The sequence below is a fragment of the Rhipicephalus microplus genome, unplaced genomic scaffold, assembly GCF_043290135.1.
Source record: "Rhipicephalus microplus isolate Deutch F79 unplaced genomic scaffold, USDA_Rmic scaffold_511, whole genome shotgun sequence".
Classification (NCBI taxonomy): Eukaryota; Metazoa; Arthropoda; class Arachnida; order Ixodida; family Ixodidae; genus Rhipicephalus; species Rhipicephalus microplus.
In genome coordinates, this window is record NW_027465072.1 from 29,413 (window position 1) to 50,379 (window position 20,967).

The 20,967-nt window shown below is 44.4% G+C and overlaps 1 protein-coding gene across 1 annotated transcript in view; it reads left to right on the top strand.

Moving 5' to 3' along the window:
* Window positions 1-20,967, top strand: part of LOC142794842 (uncharacterized) — a 27,173-nt gene continuing 6,206 nt past the window's right edge. Inside the window, exons 1-4 of the mRNA XM_075885956.1 lie at window positions 1-3,831; window positions 15,788-16,010; window positions 17,277-17,469; window positions 19,473-19,771. Of these exons, the coding sequence (XP_075742071.1) occupies window positions 15,804-16,010; window positions 17,277-17,469; window positions 19,473-19,771 (699 nt within the window). The 5' untranslated portion in view covers window positions 1-3,831; window positions 15,788-15,803. The remainder of the gene's footprint in view (window positions 3,832-15,787; window positions 16,011-17,276; window positions 17,470-19,472; window positions 19,772-20,967) is intronic.

A 20,967-nucleotide genomic window follows, 5' to 3' on the forward strand; every position in this document is an offset into this window, starting at 1 on the left:
AAGCATGACATCGTGCGACTACCCTCGTATTGAGACACGCTCCTTGATTTGAACTTGTCTTGCCACTGCCTTCAACGCAGCGCGTTTTATACGTGTTTGTGCGTTTGTGCTGCCTTGGCACCGCCTACAGCATGTTAGCAACGCTTTGTACTGCATTGAAGTTCGTGGCAATTCAAGTTCAAGACAAGCAGCGTTTCTGGACATAGGGTAAGAAAAGCTCTGCATTTAAAACGCGGTAATAATTGCGCATCGTCATGATGCTAACCGTCGCACTGATAAACTTGAAAGCCTTTTGCCTTGCATTATGACGGCTAGGTTGGCGAGTTGGTTTGCTTTATACTAATGTATTACTGCAGCGTGGTAACGAATACAAAAGACAAGATAAAGACAAGGATATGAACTGTGTCCTGTATTCAATATAATATTCGTATTCGTTACCGCGTGGCCGCAATACATCAGTATCAGCTTGTCTCTCGGGAGGCCACCATGAGAGCTTGTGTATATATATGCATTTTTTACAATTTAATCCACTGTGTGTTTTCTCTCCTTCCCAGCTCCTGACCCTCCTAGCAACATCTCCTTCTACAAATACAAATCGGCACCCACGGAAACTCGAATATTCTGGGATGCAGTACCTTCCCGTCATGAAGACGCGGTCCTGTACGACGTCAGACTGTGTGACGCGTCGGGACCCTGCGACAGCGTCAACCCCGGTGAATGTGCGCAATTTAGGACGCCGGACACTTCGCTGATGTTGAACTCTAACGTAGCCAACCGGCGCTGCTTGTTCATCCAAGCGACGACGCAGTGTGCAGGGCAGGTCCTAAAAAGTAACATAAAAGTTGTGGAGAATTCTGTTTCATAAGACACCGACTGTAAAACATTCGCTTTTTTTTACCGTCTAACTTATTGTTCATCAATTTGTCACTGCACATCGCGATCATTTCATTCTAATGTCGGCCCACTGGTATTTTCAGCGGGTTGTAATTTTATGCTCAGTTTACATGTCAAGTTGGCACTAGGACTTCATTTTCATTCATCAACTGTATCTGCATTTTCTGCACATGTTGCAGACATTTAAATTATACGCATTGCATGCGCCCACACCGAGTAGATGTAGATGCAGATGTAGATCCTAAACTTGTGGCTCACACCCACCCTAGTGAATCGGCAAAGAATTGGGTAGCCTAACAAAAAAAGCGAATGTATATATTTAAATACTCGCGAAAAGAAAATAACAGAAATATTGAATGGATACGGCACCACCGAGTCTTATTGTGTGAAGCCAGGGCCAGTCAGTTGCCAGCGTGTAACATCTGTGATTGACAATATTTTGAGATAAATTGTAATAAATGTCTTCAACAGAGACATGACACATTCAAATAAATTTTTGTTTTGGTATTCGATTAGCTTAGTTACTGTCTGCTATTTCCTATATATATCGGCTATTTTTCTATCTGCGCTACAACTTCCTGCAGAACACAGTTATACCTGAGGTACCTGTAAACACACCTCAGTCTTTCTTCATGTTTGTTCAGATATCGCTGTCGACTTCGATACATATGGACACTTGCACAATAGAATTTCACTCGGAAACAGCCGCTAAGCAAACATTTAGTGATACATAGCACATATACAACAATATCATACGCAGTCACATAAATCGTAAGGGTTCATATATGTACAGATGGTGTTTTGCATGCACTTTTTATTTGTAATACGTTATTTCTTTAAGATACACCAGCAGATGTTTATGAAATTTCTATGGGGACGTCAACCTCCATATTGTTTGAATATACCTGCTTACTTAAGAATGGCTTTAGCGTTGTACAATAAATAAAGGCTTAAATTATTGCAGGCATTCACACAGCATCACTGACATACTTTCAGCGAAGCTCCTTGACTCTATTTCAAATTTCATGTTCGCAACATCCTCACAGCTGTACGTTGCAAACACATAAAATAAACGAATCAGTACGAGTGTGTTATTGAGTATGACTCATTGAGTATATCTAATAAGCTCAAAACTGCTTTCACTAACCTAACTCGACTCTTTCGAGCGTTCCTAAAATTCAGCACTGCACAAGCGATCAAACGCTCTTTCGGTGCTCATGCTTACACAACATGCACGAGAAAAACACTTATTTAACGAATGCAATGTTGGACTTTTTTTATTCAGACTGGCCACTTCATCAAGCTCTACAGCCTAACTGAATTTACAATGTCGAGAAGGGCAATGTCGCATAATTCTTGTGCTTTGTATAATTTTAACCTTAAGATACGAAGACAGCAATGTCATTTGTACAATACTGTGCTGACAGTGTTCTTCAGTGGGTGCTTTAAAATAAACTGTGAAGCCATCCAAGTTGAGACACATCTGTACGTTTTTATAATAAACATACACACCATATCTTTTGCGCATTGTTATCTTCTGGTTACTCAAAATTTAATGAAAATTATGAATGGTTCTTTGTTGAAAGTTTTAGTTCATATTGTGCGAGTGTAATTGATTTGAACTAGAAGCAGTAGCAGTTGGATGTTTCTGAAACTTTATCGCAATTTTCTTAGCGATCTCTAACCTAGACATGACAAAAATAGTGCTCTATAGATTACATTTTTAAGCAAATGTTGCACTGGGGTGTTTCCGCCAGAACAGCCTCTGAAAATATATATTGATTGATGCTACACTACACTCTTCTTATCCCATTCACTATTCCATAACTACCCCATTCATTCATTCCATTCACTATCCCATTCAACTATCACATAAATTTTAACGAAGCATGGCTTGTGAACGTTTGACCAGGACTGTACTTATGTTTCGTGCTTAGGCCCTGGGCTTCAACCATTGGAACGCTTACGATGTTGCTTCATGAAACGTGAAAGAAACGAACGAACTGTGAAAGAAAACAAACGCGGCTTTAAATTCATACTTGTATACGTATCATTATAGCAGTGAAGAGCTAAGGCAACGGAGAACATTTTAGCTATGTCGATGAGGCTGTAATTTTTATCAAGATATACACTATACGACGTGATATAAATGGCGAAAAAACATTACTGCGCCCTTTACGTTCTTAAGTGTGTTTTGTTGTCTTTTTTTGAAAAATAAAAAGTTTAAATGTCTAAAACATTCATATATTCAATTCTTCATCGATCCACCAGAGTGGGTATGAACCATGTTAGAGTCTTCATTATCCCTATGATCACCTAGATCAGTAAACCTGGTTTCAGTTCTGGTCAACATGCAAAAAAATTATTTTTACGATGTTACGCAGTAGAGTTCTAAAACTAAATTACTACATGGGGACGGCTCACTGCTCTCCCATAGTTGAGTACGAATTACTCGAAACTATTTTTCTAAACACACAAGAATAGAGCTGGACTGGCTCCTTCCTTTCTTTGCTCCTTCTCTAACAAGGATGAAGAAATCGAGCATTATTTTTGATCGTGTAGTCGCTTCAAGTCACGGAGAAAAACTTTATTAAAGTGGCTTTTAATCCAGTTAGATTGGTTTTTATTATTTATAAAAGTCTCTCTGTAGGAGCCTCCTCATTTGGTCATTGTCACCGGGATATCTGTCCCGCTGTAGAAAGATTCTTAATCTAAACAAGATGGTTTTGATTCAAAATCTCTTAATTAGTAAAAGTTGATTTCTTATAACCATTTTAAAATTTATTAGATGTGAAGGTAATATGGAATCCACTATCTAATTCATCGTTTTTTGGCCAATCCCCAGAGTGGGTGGGAGCAATGCTTTTAGGCAATCTTCATCATCATCAACATTTCTGTGCCACTCTCGGAAAGACACAAAAGCAAGCTTGAAAGAACGTGAGTATTTTATTCCTGCCTTTCGTTCCTTTGGTCATTCATGTTTACAGGCGTATATTTTATATTCGGCAAGCCATCGTAACCACAGATTTATAATTTGTCTTCACTAAGCAAAAACCTAACGCATGTAAGACTCAGTTTGGTCATTACCGATACGTACATACAAATAAAATAAAATAAATGTCTAAAACAAACCATGTTTCAGTTTCTGGGAGCAGCCAAGCTTTGATATACTGGCATCGAAACAAGCTTTTTATTTGGCGACAACAGCCGAAAAATCTCCTTAGGAGATTTTTAGCACTGCTTTCGCTTACCACCATGAACATACTTTGGTATAACATTATAAAAACTGTACTAGTACTCACTCAAAACAGGTGGGTGCGTAGAATTTCATTTTACTTTGTCATAGCCACAACTTCTACCGTGGTCTATGACGCTGGCAAAAAATAAAGCGAGATTATCGAAGACACGGTACAGTTAACAACAAAATGAAGTTGACCGCTGTGGTATAAGGCGTCGCTACCGACTACAGCGCTGTGCGGTGGCACGCGCTCGGTGGCCGCCACGGGGGAGAAGGAGGAAGATGAAATAAACAAGATGTCTCCGTTTATGCTGTGCTATTCATTATGCACGATGTAACATATTTTGGCGACGAGGATTCACCAGCCCATGTGCTACCGGCCTGAACCTCATCTGTGCCCTCGTTTATTGCCTACCATCTTCTACGATGAGTATTTCGGGGCTACAGCCGCCACCTCCGTTCCTGTCGTCACCTGGACACCCGGACATTCCATGGGAGCAATGGATCCAGGCTTTCAAGAATTACATGGTTGCTTCGGGCGCCTTCGACCTACCTGCCATTCGTCGGAAGGCGATCCTGCTCAACTGCTTGGGCTTGGAAGGACAACGTATCTTCCAGACTCTGACGACTACTGACGACCCGTGCCTCGTGCCTGCGAGCGCTGCGGCAGGTACACTGACGTCCCCTAGTCCTGATGTGTTCGACCGCGCCATCGCGACGCTGGAAGGTCACTTCAAAACCACGTTGAACGTCACTGCAGCGCGTCACCGTTTCCGTCAACGTACGCAGGCCCCAGGTGAGACTGCGGCTGATTACGTCACCGCGCTGAGAAGTCTTGTAGGAGCATGCAATTTCGGTGATCTAACGGACGACATGATACGCGACCAGCTCATAGAGAAAACCACAAGTGGATACTTACGTGAACGCCTTCTGCTGGAAGAGTCTCTCACGCTTTCTAAGGCTCTTACCATTGCCAAACAGCATGATCAAGCGACTAATGAAGCAAGAGAACTTGCACAAAATGACTTGCAAGTTCATCGTGTAAAAGATACTTCAAATCACAGAGAACGGCATTGTAGCACATGTACTTGCTATAACATGCACGGTCAAAGTCGCATATCTCCGAAAGAGCAAGTATGTTATCGTTGTGGTTCTACGGCACACCTTGCAAATAGCTCTCTGTGCAAGGCCAAAGCACATAGGTGTCGACAATGTGAGAAAATTGGCCATCTTGAAAAGGTGTGCAAGTCATTGCGGAAGTTTGAGAAGAATGTTCAGCATGTAGCGGAAGGTAACGATACAGCTGATCCAGACGACCATTTAAGTGTTTGTCTGATCTGGAGCCGTAAGAAGGGAATTTACGCAGCGTTGGAAATAGAAGGAATTTCTGTACCATTTTTGATCGATACAGGATCATCGGTTTCGATCCTGGCCGAAGAACTTTACCAACGCTATTTTTCTAAAGCGTATCCACTGAAGTCTACATCCGTCCAGCTTCTCGATTATTCAAAGGCAGCAATTCCTATACAAGGATGCTTCATTGCTACTGCCTCATTTCACGGCCGATGCACTTCTGTTCTACTATACGTTGTGCCTGGGGGAACGACCATTCTGGGATTAGACGGCATCGCTGCTCTGGATATGAAGATCCAAGGGTCACCGCTCAGGTGTCTTCTAATGACGCAAGAAACTCCGGTGCTACCTCCAGAATTACGTTCTGAGTTTGAGCACCTATTTGCAAAAGAGCTGGGAACTGTGAGAGGTTTCACTCACAAGGTCAGAGTTCGCGCGTCTGTACAACCGGTGGCCAGCAAACTGAGACGACTGCCACTTGTCATTCGCGAGCAAGTCTCGGCAGAAGTTCAGAAATTAGAAGCTCAGGGCATCATTGAGCGTGTCGACTCTTCTGAGTGGGTCTCCCCTATTGTCGTAGCCAGAAAAAAAGACGGCTCGATTCGCATGTGTGTTGACTTACGGGAGCCAAACAAAGCTGTGGTAGTAGACAGTTTTCCTTTGCCACAAACTGAGGAGCTCCTGAACAGCCTGGCTGGGGCACAGCGTTTCTCGAAGCTAGACTTAGCTTCTGCATATCACCAGTTACCGCTCAGTTTAGAGAGCCGTGACCTTACCACGTTCATCACTCACGATGGACTATTTCGCTTCAAGAGGGTTTGCTTCGGACTGGCGTCGGCGCCATCAGCGTTCCAGAAAATGATGCACATGATCTTGAAAGGGTGCAAATGTGTCCTATTTTACATTGATGACATCATCGTGTATGGGCGATCCCGAGAGGACCATTTGGGAAACTTGCGCGCTGTATTGCAACGTCTTTCTGATGCTGGCCTCCGGCTCAACAACAAGTGTGTCTTTGACGTGGCAGAGTTGACTTTTCTAGGTCACGTTGTGAGCGCCAAAGGATTATTTCCGTTGATGTCATCCATTGAGGCGATAACAAAGGCACCATCACCTACAAATATTAACGAACTCCGCTCGCTACTGGGGCTTGCAGGCTTCTATTCCAAGTTCATTCCTCATTTTTCGGATGTTGTCGAGCCAATGCGCGCCTTGCTACGAGGACAAGCCTCTTTCGTTTGGAGTGCGGCAGCACAGAGCAGTTTGGAGCGCCTGAAATCTCTGCTCACATCTTGCGAAGTGCTTCATCTTTTCGATCCTCACTTGCCTGTGTTCGTTACAACTGATGCTTCAGGATATGGATTAGGTGCAGTACTTCAGCAAGACAACGGGACCTCACTGCAAACTGTCGCATTCGCCTCCCGCACACTGCAACCGCATGAGCGGAAATACTCAGTCGGCGAACGTGAGGCCCTTGCCTGTGTTTGGGCTTGCGAACACTGGCACGTTTATCTATGGGGACGACCTTTCATCTTACGAACGGATCACGCAGCGCTGGTTACGCTTCTTTCGACGAAAGGCACCGGTCACCGACCATTAAGGATTGCGCGCTGGTCCTCACGGTTGCTCTGCTACAACTATACCGTCGAATACAGGAAAGGTAGCGAAAACGTCGTGGCTGACGCTCTCTCCAGGCTACCCGTCCAGAGTTTAATCCGCGATGCACCAGAAGAGGAATTTATCTGTTTGTTGTCTCCCGTAGTTACCATGCCAGAACTTCAAGAAGCAAGTGCCAATGATCAGATTATCTGTGAAGTTAAGCACTTCACGACTACTTCTTGGCCTGACAAGAAATCACTGTCAAAAGAATTGCTACCTTACTTTTACGTGAAGGCTGAACTCTCTGTTGTAAGTGATATCCTATGCCGGGGTGACAGGATTGTCGTACCTGCAACGTTGACACGCCGCCTTATGGATCTGGCCCACGAGTCACATCCAGGCATTAGTCGTACCAAAGCTCGCCTGAGAGAGTCCTATTGGTGGCCATGCATGGATAGTCACATTGAAGAACTGGTGCGCACATGCGTGATTTGCCAGTCTTGTGACAAGTCCGCACGTACCTTTCCAGCGCCACTGCAACCTGTTCCTCTTCCTGACGCGGCGTGGGAAAAAATTGCCATCGACATTGTGGGACCTTTCACGCAAGCTTCGGCCGACTGCCGTTTTGCGATTACTGTTATTGACTATTATAGCAAGTGGCCTGAAGTGGCGTTCGTGCGAGATGCGACCACGTCTACAGTGAAGAAGTTTTTACTTGAACTTTTTGCGCGAGAAGGCTACCCACGTAGTATTGTATCCGATCATGGACCACAGTTCTCTTCAGCAAGCTTTGACGAGTTTCTCACGGAGCGTGGAATAACGCACTACAACTCTTCCGTGTATTACCCACAAGCTAACGGCTTGGTGGAGAGATTCAATAGGGTGCTGAAGTCGTACATTCAACTAGCCCTGCTTGAACGTCGTGACGTACGAACAGCCATGCTTGATTACCTGCAAGTATATCGCTGTACGCCTCACGCGACTACTGGTGCGACACCCGCTGTTCTTCTTCATCGACGCCAACCTCGCACCAGACTTGACATATTGGGATTGCCCGACAGATGCTTCAGCACGGACCCGTCAAGGGCGATTGAACAGCTACGAGAGCATGTCAAAAAGAAGCAAATGATCTCGAAGAGCTACACCGATGAAAAACGTGGAGCCAAGGAACCCAGTTTCGTCGTTGGTGATTACGTGCGCGTTAAGACAACTGCAGCTCACGGTAAGCTGTCTTCACAATTTTCCGCGCCCAAGAAGGTCATTGGAAAACGGGGACCGGCCTCGTACCTTTTGGACGATGGGCGTGTGTGGAACGCATCTAAGTTAATCGCAGTTCACTCCGGAGCGGTCAACAAAATGAAATCGGGCACCCCTGCTGTTATGAACTGGACACCTGCATTTAATCGGTCTTCTCATGCATTACAGCCTGAAACCGCTGCCCTTATGAACTGGTCCCCTGCATCTGATCGGTCATCTAGTGCGCCCCAATGGGACACATCAAGAGCGGATGGTCATGAAAGGGCAGACCCCGTATCATCTCCACCAGACGGCACGCAAGCTTTGACCAGTCCAGGATTTAATGCGCCTGCAAGGAAAAGCAAGCGTAAAAAGAAGACCCCAAAGAAATTGAAGGACTTCGTTAGGAAGTAGACAAAAACAGTTTTGTGTGTTTCTACCATTTATTTTTATTTTATTTTATTTTTTTTTTTTTTTTTGCAAGAGGGGATATGTGGTATAAGGCGTCGCTACCGACTACAGCGCTGTGCGGTGGCACGCGCTCGGTGGCCGCCACGGGGGAGAAGGAGGAAGATGAAATAAACAAGATGTCTCCGTTTATGCTGTGCTATTCATTATGCACGATGTAACAACCGCGTTATTCATGCACGACTTCGTGCGTACAAACAGGAAGTGATATATTTGCTCCGCCACAGTCTCACCGTCTGTACGTGAGCCAGATCACGTACTCCGATGACGCTCGACGTTTTATTGGTTGATGCTGAAACACAGGAAGAGTGGTCACCCCGTTATTCACAACCACTCCTTAGAGTTTCGTCCTTCGCTTGACAAAGTTGAGCACTGCACCGCTGCTCGACTGAAAATGATGCAGCGCTTCTGATGTGTTGCTGCAGATTATCGCTCGTACTCGGAGACTTCCTGTGCCTAGAGACGGCGCCACGTCGACTTTCTGAAGTCAGTGTGAAACGTCGATTGAATGCAGGTTCTAGAATATCTTAGTCGATAAGAATAGTACTGTTGCTTCCTAGATAAGAATATGATATTGTCCGTCTTTTCCCCTCTCAGCTTCACTCTGTAGGCGACGCTAAGGACTGAAGATCGGAAAGGGACATTATATATTTATGTTAGACACACGTACCCTGCGAAAAGAGTTAGAAACCTTGTCAGTAGGCTAGAAAACGTCGGGTATTTTTGTTTTGTTTTTTGCATAAATCATTATCTTGCATACCTAGCTACTTTTTTTTTTACAGACTGACAAGTGGTATGTTGGCATTCATGAGATTCTTAGAGGCGCAGTTCTTCGTGTTTTTCGCCTAATTTCAAAAAGATGTGATGGTCGCTTATATTTCTGCTGTAGTATTTCTATGTGTTACTGCTATCTTTTTATGAAGCACGTATTTTGACTCCTTGTACTGCGTTACAACAGGCTGCATTGTATTGCTGCTTCATGTAGATCAATTACTCACCAACGCAGCAGGACAAATTAGTAAAAACGACGTGAGCGAAGGGTTAAAGAAGAATTACAGCGTTTTGCTTCTGATTCCTGTGTGCCAGGCATCTGAAAAGATGCAGCACAAAAAGTTAGGAGATGGGGCGCAGTATAAAGATAAAAAAAGAGTAACCCATACGTTTTTCTCTCATAGACGACGGTACCGCATATGCAGAGTGCACACAGTCATATATGAAGCGAAGGAGAGATATGAAGCAATGCAAAATAAACAAGTGACTTCAATAGCCGCGGAGTATAAGGCACTAAACTTTGCTTTCTTTATTCCTTTCAATAGTGCAACGATCATAGAGAATAAAATTAGTTCCCTAGCACTGTGTCAAGCATGAAGTCAGTAAGCAAGTAAAGAGAAAAAGTCATAGCTTTGCCGGAAAGGCGAAGCAATGAACGCAATAGCAACAAATTGGAAGGTCACGCGCAGAATTCCAAGCAAATAGAAACGTGCCCTGCGTTTCTCACGCACAAATTATGCACGAAACGTACTCACAGGCACAAATGAACGCGAATAAGCGTCTGAGTTGTTACTTCATTGGGTCTCAAAAGGGTGCGCTTTTAGCAAGGGGAGATTGCAATAATTTCATTGACCTTTGTGCGCACAGTAAATACAACAGAATCGTTCCAGGTAAAGCCCAAGTCAGCCAAGATGTACAATCTTCCCCTCCTCCTCACCGCGAGATAAGGGCACTCGAGAGATCATCCACTCCTCTTCTTTTCGCGGGCCATAGTACGTGCGAGAGGTGAAAGCCGCTGCGCACTCATTGCACCATCTTGTTGATAATTAGAAAACACAATGATTTCCCCCCAAGATGCCCGCCAACAACGGAAAGTAGTAGGTATAAATAGCTTGCGATTTGGAGGTTTCGAGAGGTACTCTTCAGTGGCACAGTGGTTGACGCCTCGAATTCAAGACGCTGTGGTCCCACGTTTGATTCCGCGCGCCGGAGTCTTCTATGGGATTTTTTTTTCTTTCTTGCGTTTTCATACATTGATACGTGTACATATACGGTGCATGGCATCGACGCCGACGCCTGTGGCGAAATCCAGTCGAGAGTGTCCATATAATTTCTATCGCAATGAAATAATATTGCTACAACCCATATATACGAGTAAGCATCGTAGTTATATATATTCTGGACATCACAATAATTTTGTCGGGCTAAGCAATAAGAGGTGGATTTTTACGTGGCGAGCACGCTAGTAAAGATCTATACTGGAGCACTGACCAAATTTTCTGATTCTCCTAGTCAACTAGTTTCAATGTCTAATAGATTGTCCATAAACATAACAAGATAAGGGTCTTGTTCAATTTCTCACCGTAGTACTTCTTAACCTACTCCATGGATTATCACTACCATTTGATTTGTTTTCTTCAAATGTTCTTTGGAGAAACTTTTTTACCAGTTTCATTGAAAAGCTAACCGGTTTGCTGGTGTTTCCAGCGATTATTGCCATGGCGAGTCATATCACCATGATGTTTACGAACAATCATAATTTGTTTGTTCAGCGCGCAAAGAGCTCGCTTTCTCGAAGCCTTTTGTTTGTCAGCTGGGGACGTTCCCGAATTTCAAATATGCAAACAATGGTTTTTTTAGATATGTTTATGGCGGTAAGGTTTATAAACTCTGTGAATGCGAAATGAAGAAGATTTTGAGCAAGCTGGTTATTAATACAGTGTTTTTGTTAGAAGAAGCAACTCGCGCACTAAAACATCATTTTGCTCATGCAATGCCATCTACCAGTTAGGCACATCGAGATACACTTCGAGACAAAAAGGGGCCAGCCATGCACTACACGGCTACATAGTATATTCAGGGTAAGCACAAGCATCTACATGTGGCCTCATAAAAATGTCTTTACATGCAGATCTCTCTGCATAACATGAAGCAGATGAACACTAATTATCAATATCAACATAGGTTGATGCGAATCTAAAGTGCCGACCAACTGCGTATATAAGGACTGGAAATTGCAGAGAATTAAAGTATTCATCAATGTTGTTTAGGAGAATTGCTGAGCATAAACCTTCCTTAGGCTTCCTGCAAACAGCACACCGTGTTGATGGCATAGGATTGTGTAACAAAAAGCGTGAAACAGCTGTTAACTGTTAAATAGCTCAATACGTGTGCGCTTCAAAGCTTTAAGCTTGAAAATAGGTGCAGGAATGTAGGTACAGGAATATAGGTGCAGGAAAATAGGCGCGGGAATATTTGATGGGTTGACGATAATTTGGCTTAGAAGGACAGACTGTCTGATATATTGTTAGCGCTGTGTATGTGTGCTTCTCTTCAATTTTGTTCCGTCTGTACGCGTTGTGTCACGTGCAATATGTACCAATTAACCCATCAACAATCAGTGTACCGGTCGGGCTGTGCAGTCTGCCATCGTTAAACCATATTTAGCACGACAAATAACCCGTGCGTACATTATTTAAAACAGCATATGGTATATTGTAAGAATTTCGCGTTACGTTGACTCTCGCAAATACTCACACAGAAGCTGCGATGCGTGTCGTGCGTGTTACTCGGGTGATGTGTGAGTGCTTGTGTGAATGTTTGCGAGAGTCAAGGTTGCGCTAAATTTTCGCAATATGACGAATAACCAACTAGCCCAAAAACAAGTTTTATTGAGCATATGACAGATAGCGAATGGTGAGAGGTTGCGAGAAAGCTTGCAAAAGCCAGTTTGCGATGCGAGTTGTGAATGTTTTAAACATGCTGCAACATGTAACAAATCAGCCCGCTATATTGGTCTTGTTGTTTTGTAGCTCAAATGCTGACCCGCACGTATAGGGATCGAATCCTGGGCACGGCGGCTACATTTTTAATGGAAGCGAAAATGCTTGAAGCCCGTGTGCTTACATTTAGGTGCATGTCAACCAACACGAAATGGTGTAAAATGCCAGAGCCCTTCAATACAGCACTCCAAATAACGACACGGTGGTTTTGGGGCGTGAAACCGCAACAATTATTATTAATATTATGTGAATAATTGCAGTTCCTTTCGGTAGTTTGTCACACACAGCGCAGTGGCAAGCGCATCGGGGAACATCTTCACCAAAGTTGCACCGATGACCTTGCCCGTGCACAGGACGCTACGTATACACCGGCCATTGCTGAGCTTCCTCGTCGTACTCTATAGCGCAAAATAGAGCAACGGCCGAGCGGCGCCGGAAGGCCGCCGATGCGGCCACGCATCAATGCCCTCCGCTAAGCGGCCGCCTCACAGCGACCCGCTATTTGCCTCGCGGAAATCCGGAGGCGGCGCGCTTTTGCAGGACCACGCTCAGGCTTTTGTAGGGCAGCCTTTTTACGCCGTCCGATTCGCTCGGAGCGCACAGCACGTACACCTGCTGTGACAGATGGCATAGGCGTTCAGAGGCCTGTGCTTGCGTGACATCGATAATTTACCGCTCTACATCGCTCTTTGAGTGCTCAATGTTATTGGTATCACTGTTTTACTTGTGTTTATGCATGGCATTCGTACAAATCAATGCAGACTTCCAGATGTTCTGAAGGAAACAATTAACACTGATTGATTAAGTCGCGTACAAGTTAATAACTGTCCAATTGGTAACGAAGTAATCAATTGTTCACCTTTTACATTACTTTATCTTGCATTCAGACGTTTAGTTCTTTATGAAACATATAGTGCAGTACAAAATATCTCAATAAACAACGTACGCGTAAGCGATTCTGCTGGGTCAATTAGCCCTACATTTTTAAATAAATGCGTTATTAATCAATGGTGCACTTATTTTCACCAATGCATCTGCCTACCAGTGTAAACGGTATATGGCAGAAGTTGGGCTTACAGTGACATCTACTTCCAAATTGTGTAACTCCAGCGCCAACTCCTACCTTCACACATTTAGCCTCCAGTTCGTAACAGTTACCACCCGTGCAATAAAGAAACAGTGCTCCTAGAGTCGTCCGGCGTGGTGGTAAAGCGGTTACGGTTCTCCGGTGCAGATCCGAAAGTAGCTGTTTTGTCCGGCCACTGCAGTCTTGTTTGAATGAAGACCATGGGATGGAAGCATGTGTACTATGTTATGTTATTGCGGGATTAGGACACTTCAGCATGTGTACTGTGCGATGAGGACACTTCAGCAGTTCATAAGAACAGAATAACGTTTCAATAAAATACACCGAGTCAAAAGCAGAGATGTAAGACAGTTACAGAAAATCATGGACGGGGCCCTGATCTTTGAGTGGTCTTCGCAAAGAATACACCGCGGACAGAGTGACCCTCCAGCGTGAAATCCACCGATCCTCTACCGCCGGAACAGATCCGCACTAATCCATGCTGTACCGGTAGTTGCGGCTGGATTCTCTTACCGTGGAGTAATCTGGGCGCGAGTCGAAACATCGAAAAACGGTGGCGTGCTCGCCAAATCGCCGTAGTCAGATCCCGCAGCGGCAGAAAAGCCGTCTGTAATCCCTCTTTTTTTTTTTCTTTGCCGGCAAGTGTCAGGTGAAGCAGATTGACTGTTGCGAACAGTAGTAGCCAGATGTTTTTCCAAGGGCGTGGAAGGTTAACTATATTTGTTTATGTTCGTGCGTGGGCGTGTATCGTTGGCTGTGTGTTTACACACGTTAAAGTTATTAACGTTAAAGTTAGTTAAAGTTAATTAAAGTTAAAGTTAGAGTGACATTACCTCAGCTCGACCAATTTTCCCGCATTTTGAAAAAAAAAAAACAAAAAAAGGACCAACGAACGACCCCTGCTTGCCTCGTTTCGCCTTCGGCGAAAGCATGTTTCTAGTTCAGAGATATCACCGCAAAATTCATTGCCAGCAGGCCCATCGTTCCGACGATATTGCTCCTCTATTCGTGATTCGCAATACCGACATTTAAACACAATGCGAGCGGATGGCCTCAGGAACATTCGGAATATCCGGCGCTTGCTTTTTGGTTATCGCTTTTTGAGGAAAATGGCGCTGAATCGCGTTTCAGTGGCATCTTTGATAAACGCTGTGACGGATGCGGACTTTTCCCAGATTGAAAATTCTGTTAGCTATGAGTGGTAGATTCCGCAGTGTGTTAATCTTTCTTTTTTACCCCTGTGGATTGAGTGCTGAACTGTTCTTGTTTTTAGATATATACATCTTCCAATTCATTATTATAAAATGTCAGCGTTCAACGTCCAAACTCCATTATAGTGTCACGAGGTCGTGACGTAGACGAAGGGAGCATATTCAATGTAGAGATGAAATTGTTTATTCGGCCGAACTTGTGGCCAGGAAACTGAACGTCAGATTACGGCAACGGACGGGCACTGATATCGGCGGACAGAGCGTCGGCCGTTGACCAGTTCACGAGTGGTGAAGCGCGTTGCAATTTATACGGATGCCGTCGATTATTCCAGTCTTCTCACTGGCCACTGCGCAAGCTCTGGAATATTCTCGAGTGTTAGCGTCTTGCGCACCATTTCATCACAACGATCTACGATGGCCGCGAACCTTCTTGAACCGCGAGGCGCAGTTTGCGCTGAGCATTCCTGACAGGCTTTGCGGGCGAAAACCGAATTAAACAAAAGTGAAGATAACAAACGACCATGGTGATTGGATCAGGAAGCACGTTAAAATCGAGCGCTTTGGAAATTCCTAACACGGTAATATCAACCTGCACCAAAATCTGAGTACACGGGCTACGAGCCTTTTCGCCTCAATTGAAAATGCAGCTGGTATGGTCGGGATTCAATACCGAGACCTGCGGGCCAACAGTCCAGTGTCATAACCGTGCCGGTCGTGATGGGTCTATTCATTCTAATTGGCCCATCAATAATTTCTTATGAGATCTTGCAGTCGTGCTGCTCATACACTCACCTATCTTCCAAAACAGTCAGACTTCGTCGAGCGCTGTCTTTAGGCCTCAGCGGCAGTCGCCGCATTGTCTTGAAGCGATGTTAACGTTACAGGGATATTCTTTTCTACTCATCTTCATTTTGTTCACCCTGCGTAGCCTTCCCTGACGCACCATGGTGTGGAAGGAGACGTGTTGGACTATGTCCATGCTCCTCCAGCGTGGAGAGAGGACTAAGGAAGAACGCGTTGCCTGGAGACTTCAGAAGCGGAAGATCGTCAAGTCTGGTACGACGCTCCTCCGATGGTTGTTCATCATCGACATTGCGCTGTTTGCCCTGTACGCAATAGCACCGCGTATACCTTTCAACTTCAATGCCTATGTGAGTATGGGTCACAAAGGGAGTTGTTTTTGTGCGAAAAACTCATTGATGGTTCGTGTGTTTTTTTTCTTTTCCTCCTTCTTGTCTACAACACTAAAAGATAGTTAACCATGAAGCCCTGTGTAAAATGCTACTTTTTTGCAAGTGGTATACCATCTTCTAGCAACTATTAAATTACGAGCGATCTTCTCACAAAACAAAGTACAGCGAGCTTTGAAAACTTCAAAATTGAGGGTGTTGGAGAAGGGCATGCTGCTTTGGGGACCATTACAAAACTGATAATTCGGTGTATTGCAGCTATTTCGCTAACACCTACGGCGTTGACGCAGTACTATGTTAGAAAGTTAGTGGCGTGGGATATATTGTAAACGTTTTTATTCATGACTGTTCACCAACGCTTTTGCTGTGTAAGGCGCTTTTCAACTGGTGTCCTGTGTTTTACAGTTTATCAAGAGGCATATCTCAATCGTAGATGAATACAGTTAAACAAAATATCGAAAAGTATGCCTATCTAGCTTCTTTCGTGAAAAGCACCGCCGGATGAGTGGCGTAACCATTTTTGACACTCCGTTTCATGCATTTCGTATTTATCGCGTCGTGGACACTTATCTGTCACGACTACAAAAGCGTGTACGCCTGTTGGGTTTGAGGTATATAAGCAGCACATAGGATACGACCTATAGCTTACGGAAAGCTTAGGAAAGATGACTGGCTTTCGCCGTAATCAAAAGTAAATGTAAGCAAGGAAGCGCTATCTAAAGATTAGGTTTGGTAGGGATGATACTAGACGCAAGCTTAGGCACAACAGCACTTTGTGCGCCACATGCAGTGTGGCGCCATCTCTTGAATGAAGCAGCATAGTTAGCTGCGACATTGTTGTCACCGCGACCAGCTTAGGCTTCAGGCCGCCGCTGGTCTTAAAGGAGCCCAGATGAGGCGCTGGGGTTTCACAGAGTAAGTGTGTGTGTTTAGATAGTCGCTATTAAAAATTGCATAAAAAGTGTCTGTGTACCAAGAGGTGCAGCTTCTGTGAAAATGTGAAAAAGCCTTCGGAAGAACTCGGTGTTCTTTGTGTTGTAGTGTTGTTCGTGTTGTTCTCACAATGATGGCAGCGTGTTTCGCTTGAGGGCCCGGGTAACAGTGCTATATCTTTTCGCGTGTGGTCAGCTCAAAGCCGCTTACAACAGATGCCTAAAGCACATTTGGCTAATATAACACTTCTCTCGTATTTAAAACGTCATTTCTGCTTACTGCCTTGCTTTGCAGCTGGCGCGACAAGTGGCGCGGGAGCGTAGCATTGGTCGGCAATACGCGGACAACATCGATGAATTGGGTGGATACAGTGAAGCCGATGATGCACCAATGTTCGACTTGTACAATGATGATTACCGAAGCACATATGGTGATGACTCGGATATAGGGGAAGAGAAGGATGCTCAGCAAGGTGCCGATTATTCAGGTACCGTTCACTAAGTGCCTTGAACACGCGCTTGTATTCATTCCTATGATATCAGCATGTTGCCTACAATGTAGGGCACGTTAGGAGCAAATTTGTGTTCTGCACTGTCGTGTCTCTGTGCTTGTGGCATGTTTGATTCAGTGGTGTTCAGGGCAGATGAAATGTTTACCCCTCCACAGGACATTGCACATACGTGAGCGGCATGTCTAATAACCAGTGCTCTTTATGTCGCCATACTACCGTGTTATTAAATTAAATTTAAAACAGTGAGTAGCAAACTTTTATACAGGTGAATAGCAAGTTCAAGGCGCACAGCTTGCTAGGCCATATGTATGGATGTTTAATTGGTCATTAGTTCATACACTACATAGTGAACGTCCTACATGGTTTGAAGAGATATAGGAAATGGAAAACAGAAAGGAAGAAAAAAAACTAAATATTGGAAAGCCTTGCTCGCATGCAACAATGTTCGATATCGGCGAGTTAAACTGGATGAGTGGTCCGACGACAATGTTAACACTGGTTTTCGGAACACTTAGTGTATAGCAGATGCAGCTGACAGACACCTGTATTGCAGTAAACATCACAGATAACAACTGGGGCACATAAGTATGCTTTGTGCGGTAGTGCATCGGGTAGCAGAGCTACTTGCTGCTCACTTGTCTTTGGCGAAGCCTTATCACCATCCGAGCGTTATTTTGATGTTACAAATCATTTCAACGGCGCACAACCTCACGACCATGCAAGTAAGGCGAGAAAGTTTTATATTGGCGCTTATTTACATCAGTATATAAATTAAAGTTTTTAACATTGTCATTACGGCATCAAATGGTGGTTGGAATGTTAAATTGCATTGTGTGTTAATATTGTCATGGTTTTAGAAAGTCATGAAGAAACGTATACAATACACCACACCACCGTTCTAGAACGGCCTCCAGGACAGTGGGCGTCAAAATGCGTGTGCCGAGGCTACGCTCAACAATTACTAAGCATAGGTTCGTTCGAAGCTCCTCATTTGACTGCCTCAGGCAGCACATGTACATGCAAGCGAATGTTTACGGGACACGCATGCGCGCGGTATTTGTCCAGCGCACCGTCAACACACGCAATGTGCAGCCTAGTGTTAGCCTGCCTCACGCAGCTTTCAAGTGTCCCTGTGCAATACTGAGATGTTCTGTGCGAGAGGGTTCCTGTTGGAGTCTACTTGGCCGTTACCAGCATTCCCCGCTAGTAATGCACGATATAGTGGAATGGACGTGATCCACTGTTCTGAATAGGCAGCTCACTATTTGATTGCAAGCTCTCAGCCACGGCATTGTAACACACGCAAGAAGTGGGATGCCGGGTTGTATTTGTTCACCATTGAACCTGAACCTGAACCTGAACAATGTAAATTAAACCTGAACAATGTAAATTAAACCTGAACAATGTAAACTTTGTATAATTTTTAGTCCGAAGGTGTTTTTTTACTGTTCGTTTTTTTGTTTATATAAGTTGTGCAATGAGCATTGTACTTATTTTCTCTGATTTTGCTCCTGGCTGTCCGACGTGTAAGTCCGGGGTGAAGGCCTCGTCAGGAGACATACGAGTCTCCTCTTGCCTTGCCTCGTGGACATATTTCATTTCATGTAACTATGTCCTAAATAAACTGAAACTGAAACTGTTCAATGCAGACACAAATAAAGTCAGAAATGAACTGTCGTATTATCGGTTAAAATAACTGCCACTTGGGTGTGCTGGTATAAGTTCGTGATTACAGATGCAAGAATAGAGCACTGACCTAGACAGAACGCAGGCTTTTCAGTGTTCTTCCTTACTCTGTAGGTTCTAGTTGTGCTTTTGTAATCAAGAATCACGAGCTTTAATTTGTGAGCATGTATTTGAATCAACAGTATGGTACAGAGGCGTTCAACCAGATTCATAAATGAAACGTTTATTGAAGAATACAGCTGCAGCGCACTGATGCGTGTTGTGTTGGTAAGCTCATCAATGTCGTTGCACAGATGACAATGGAAGCGGCGAGAGGGACGAACACCACAGAATAAGCCAAGCGAGCTCGCCAGAGAAAAATGATTGCCCGGCCACAGAGGCATGCACTGAGGGCTGCTCGTGCAAGTGCCCGGGCTGTAAAAGCGCAGCGCAATCGGACACAGAAAAGGCAACTTCCCATAAAACATCCACTGATCACTCCCACAAAAAATCTGAGCAACGTCGCCGCAGCAAGCGGCTCACAGGCACATGCAAGGAAAGAAACGTTCTTCGCCGGCACATTCCAAGGGATGCCCGGGCAAGGTACTTTATCGTAAGTAGCTCTGTGTCACTATATTCTAAGCAATGTACTAGACCGCTTATTTGGGCGTAACATTGAAGTGTTGCTAAACACATCTCTTGGACACCATGCATATGCGCACATGCAAAATTGAAAATTTTCGAAGGTGTTCAGGCATCCTCCTTCCTTTCCCTGTTGGCTACACCAATGGCGCCTGCCTTCAACGTCGCGAAGCTCTGTACGTGCTCAGTTTGTAGCGTGTTTATTTTAGTGCAACGTGCACATTGTCATCGGCAAGCACCTATTCTGAATGTGCTGTTACACAATGTTCAATCTCTCAGTGCTTATTTTTCAGCAGTACTTATACAATGCGTGGGGTGGCGAAATTCTGCCGCTCTTCACGAAAGAGAAAGACTTAATTAGGGAAGACAGGCATTTTTGCCGGCGTCTATATATCACTGACATGTTCCTCTGTCATAATTGTTCAGTGAATTGGGAGCGCAGGAGGAACACACCAGTTCACTGAACAATTATGATATACTAACTAGGCACCTTTCTATCCTGTTGCAATACTCCTCTGTATAGGGATGGGGAAAGGGACTTAAAGATTTTAGTAGAGAGAAAAGAAAGGTATGAAAAAAATTGTGACTAAGTTCGCGCATTTAGCTTGTGCCGAGTCTCGCGTTGGTGTTGGTGAGCGCCGGTAATAGCAGAATCGGCTCACCATGTTTGCCTTGTGGTAATGGTGATCGACTGCTAACTCCGAGTTTGTGAGAGTGAATTCCGGCATTAGTGGCCGTGGAAGCGAACATGCTTAACGTCGGTGCACATAAATTTGGGTTCAGCGCAAATAACTCCAGGTGCATTTTTAAAGTTAAACACCTTTATTTGTGTTCAAAACGTTTCAGGAGAAACAATATTTAAGACACGGGTGCCTATCCACGTCAAGTGCTCTGTAATATGTCTTTATTTTTACTTTTTACGAAAAAAAATTCTATTAAGAATGCAGTACTCAACCCAAGCATCTACCATGTCCCAAATTCCAATGGCGCCCATATTTTCCGAAATCCTACTCTATGCGTCATGCCTCAGAATGATGTAGTGGCTTTGAGACGTAATAGCGGAACAATTATCATTACTATTTCTATGCTACAGGCACTCCGGCGTTCACGCTAGACACGTGCATGACTCAACGCACTTAATGTAGCGCGGACACGAGAGGGGGGACA